The sequence below is a fragment of the Gregarina niphandrodes genome (assembly GCF_000223845.1).
Source record: "Gregarina niphandrodes unplaced genomic scaffold scaffold00025, whole genome shotgun sequence".
Classification (NCBI taxonomy): Eukaryota; Apicomplexa; class Conoidasida; order Eugregarinorida; family Gregarinidae; genus Gregarina; species Gregarina niphandrodes.
This window is the reverse complement of record NW_011645794.1, coordinates 46,349-50,415: the sequence shown is the minus strand read 5'-3', so window position 1 is coordinate 50,415 and position 4,067 is coordinate 46,349. Positions and strand designations below refer to the sequence as shown.

Sequence of the window (4,067 nt, the reverse complement as noted above, 5' to 3'; positions counted from 1 at the left end):
CGTTCTTGGCTTCCGTTCTTGGCTTCCGTCCTTGACTTCCGTCCTTGACTTCCGTCCTTGACCTCATCATGCTCCAGGGGATTTGGATCTGTGGAATCTGGGGTGAATGATTCTTTAGACCGGGAATCTGTTGGTGGGCTAAAAATTTGTGGTAAAAAGATGGAAGCATGGTATGTGAGGGAAGGAGCCCCGATTCCCAAGTACGAGAAGCCGGGTGACCCTGCCAAGGGTGGTTTTAGCGTCCCCGAATACAAGTCGACATACACCATCGACTACACGATTCCCGTCGTCCATGGCGGGACGACCACCACGACGCAACTTCCCACCGGAACGTCTGTCGTGGCTGGCCCCATGAAGGCCTACGTTCCCAATGGCCAAGTGCTCCAAGTGGGCAAGGCCGGAGACCGCAACAAGGTCACCGTCACCATCACTAACCCTGACGGGACACAAACCGTCCAGGAACAAATCATTGAGGTAAGAGAGCACGTGAGAGCGCAAGGGAACACAGATCGGGGCCGTGTCGGTCTGGTGCTTGGCTCATCATTGTGGTGGTGGATTGGGTCGACCGATTGTTCTCCCCCAGGGCGCTGTGAATATAGCAGTTAAGTGGTGATTAGCATCATTTTTGTGTCTGTAAGCTGAGTGAGCATTAGAGGGTCCTCTTCCTTTGAGTGTTTGAAGCGCCCGAAAAAAGCCGCGAGTAGAGAAGGAAGCGCCCATCACGCTGATCCCCATCACGCTGATCCCCATCACGCTGATCCCCATGTCTACCTTTGTGCTTAGCCTCTGTACTTAGCCTATGATAGGTCCCAAGGTAGGTTCCCGAAACTTCGAGCATCGTGTTAGCTCGTCGAAGAATATATTGTCAATGAGCACTGTTGACAAGAGTGTCGTATAGTGACTAGTGGCGTCATTGTAGAAAGTGCGATTCCCGCACGAGTAGCTGCCTCAGCGGTAGTTGCCGGTTCCCCGATAGTTTGTCTGGGTGATAAAGTGGATCCGCCTCGATGGTCCTTCGTCTCGACAGTTGCCAGAACTGGTAGGGTCCGCCTCACCCGCCCTTAGACCCGACCCGTAGACTTCCGACCCGTAGACTCCCGACCTGTAGACTCCCGACCTGTAGACTCCCGACCTGTAGACTCCCGACCTGTAGACTCCCGGCCTGCTGTCACTGATAGTTGCTGCCTTCGCTGAGGTCTTCGTTGGCGTCCACGGGATCGAGTCGGACTTGTTGCGAGGGTAGAGCAGTGCTGGTGCTAGGAGGTTGGATGGCTCTGCTGCCTCGCATGACGCTGGCTTGTACGATAGGTTCCAGTTGTTCTTGGAAGGTGAATGGTGCTTCGGTTAGGACGTTGGTGGTGTCTGCGAAGCGTTCGACGGCTTCGTTGACTTGGAAGAAGTTCTCGTCGGTGTTGTACGGAATCAGCCAGTCGAGGAACTTTGGGTAGACATAGAATAAGGGTGGTATAATGACGAACATGAGTGCATACCAAGCGGCAATGCCGATGACGTAGCCGGGGGCGCGGATGAGGTCGAACTTCTCCATGAGTGTTTGTACTACCATGAACTGATCGACGTAATTGAAGTTGAAAGGTGTGTAGGGGCTGAAATGCCAAACATTGTCCAGGTAGCTACTCATGTTAGCGAAAGCGAGAAGACTGGCAGAAGTGATGCCATAGCGTACGGCGAGTGTGCTTAGTGCTGTCATGCGCCAGATTTTGTGGGAGTGATTACAGCGGAAGTTAAGTTCCTTGCGCACATGGTCTGCGGAACCGAAGACGACCATGCGGACAGATTCACTGCGTTCATGTCTTCGACCGTATGCGTCGTGTGTTTGTAGAAACGGGAAGGGCAAGATAAAAGAGAGGATCATACAAAGAAGACCGATGCCAAGACCGAGTAGAGGGGCCCAAAGAGGTGCATATTTCCAGGTCGCGGCGACGCAAAAGGCTGCAATTAGAGCACCTCCAATAAAGCAGGAGACCTGGAGGTAGGTGAAGGCCTTGCCAAAGTGCTTAGTTCTCAGATCATGCCCAACCATCCAGCCTACACTAACGCCTTCGTACACCATCATAGCAGAGTATGCCCAATTGGTCAGGAAGTGGTGATGCGAAATTGTCCAGCCCCAAGATCCTCCAAACCACTGCGGAATGGTGAACAGGAAGAGTAATACAGATGTGACAATCGCCCAGACCCACCGCGGCACACCCACCTTCCAATTCATACTTGACAACGCTCCTGCACCTGTGACAGTGTCCACCGCATGTGTGACTCCATTAACACCTAGCAGTGCCATACATATCCAAAAGAAACGACTCCATGCAACTGACCGGGGAGTGGCGCCGTCCAGTGCCGGTCCGTTATCAAACATCGTCTGGACGGAGGTAAACAGTGTGCCGTATGGCATATTACGTATATCGAAGCGTAACGTCGCATACATTTGTTCTGGCTCGCCCGTATAACCGATCCGTGCTGCAGCGGTTCCGTATGCGAACCAGCAGAGCAAGAAAGCGAGGAAGCACATCAGGGTTTGCAGAAAAGCGCCGATTCCGCACTGCACGATGAGGTTCTTGGCTTTGTTTGGAGCACGACTAGCCACCAATTCGTTTTGACCTGTGCCAAGACGCAGTGTTAGGAACGCCTGTATGATTGCAAAGGCCCAAACGTCGGGATAGAAGAAACGTTCCCAGCTAAAGTCCACAAGTCCCTGGTTCCAGTTGTACAGATATGCAGGACTATCCTTCCACCAGAGCATTGCTTTAATTGTCAGCATTAAAAGACCGAGTAAGCCCATGAATCCGAACAATGAACGTACGATTGAGGAAGTAGCCTTGCATATAACTCCGAATTGTGACCCTAGCGAGCCGAGTGAGTTGAGGACACTCATACAACAAGCGAAGATGAATGTGGACAAGAGTGAGACTGGTAATCGCGCTCGAAATTTGCCACGCCAGTCTCGATAGTATCCTGATGCGTTCATGACAGCCTTGGCATTATTTGTACTCACATCATGGAGAAATCGTGCTGCACAATATTGGGGGTAGTCCTGGTCCAAAAGCGGGTCGTATTCCTCTACAGAAGTAAACAAAAATTCACTCGCAGGCGCCCAAGGTACTGCCAGGCATCGACCATTTCCGGCCCACAAATGGCACTGACTCTCATCATAGCAAGAAACGTCCAATCGCCGACCTTCCGGCCCACAAAGGAAAGGGGAAAGATGAGGGACATAGTCCGAATAACGCGTGCATGTACGACCCACATATAGATCCACTGCATCCATAGCCGTCAATCCCGGACTCTCATAATTAGCCCAACGACTAGATGCTTCCCATACATACACGAAAGTATACGCCGTTAATGGAGCAGTAAACAATAGAAAGCAGGCTGATAACAACCAATTTAATGAAGACACTCTCGACTTCAAACTTAGGGAACCCATCGCTCGTGTGTTCTCGCCACCCGTCGCTTGTCCTATGCCCGTTTCAAATAAATACAACGGCCAAGACAACTACCAGAACGACCCGTAGGCACAGTATGTGATCCTTACACATACACACACGTGTGTGTGTGATCCTCTGTGTCATACACACGCACGTGTGTGACTTACAAAGACGATACTAATTAAGTACGGTACGATGAAATTAATTGCGCTAAAGGTGCCTGTGGTCCACCGGAAGGACATAGGAATCGCCACGGCCGCGAACCGCCAGACGTTGAGCAGGTTGAGCTGGCCCAGCGTCACGTCGAGAGTGTGAATAACAACTTGCGCACGTGTGGCCACGACCGGGCGCCGTGGCGACTGAAGGTGGATCATATTCACGTCAGTCTCCTCGATCTCATCGAATTGGTGGAAACCATCGGCCACCCCGCTGCGGTTCCGATCCATAGTTGGAAAAAATAAAGCAAGCCGAAGATGGATCGGTGATGCACCTGTGCCGCACCGCTCGGTATCACCCCCAGATAGGCCTGTTCTTACCACATTGTGTCGACCACATTGTGTCGACCACACTGTGTCGACCACATTGTGTCGACCACACTGTGTCGACCACATTGTGTCGACCACACTG

The 4,067-nt window shown here is 52.0% G+C and overlaps 2 protein-coding genes across 2 annotated transcripts; one reads left to right on the top strand and one right to left on the bottom strand.

Annotated features, from left to right (window-relative positions):
• Positions 1-159: 159 nt before the first annotated feature.
• On the top strand, positions 160-898 carry GNI_110760 (hypothetical protein; the record flags this gene model as incomplete). The annotated part of the gene is made up of 2 exons (XM_011133186.1): positions 160-474; positions 797-898. The coding sequence occupies 2 exons, from the start codon at positions 160-162 to the stop codon at positions 896-898; spliced, it is 417 nt and encodes a 138-aa protein (XP_011131488.1).
• Positions 899-1,168: 270 nt separating this feature from the next.
• Positions 1,169-3,886, bottom strand: GNI_110750 (putative transmembrane protein; the record flags this gene model as incomplete). Its single annotated transcript, XM_011133185.1, has 2 exons — positions 1,169-3,508; positions 3,608-3,886. The coding sequence occupies 2 exons, from the start codon at positions 3,884-3,886 to the stop codon at positions 1,169-1,171; spliced, it is 2,619 nt and encodes an 872-aa protein (XP_011131487.1).
• Between the last annotated feature and the right edge of the window lie 181 nt (positions 3,887-4,067).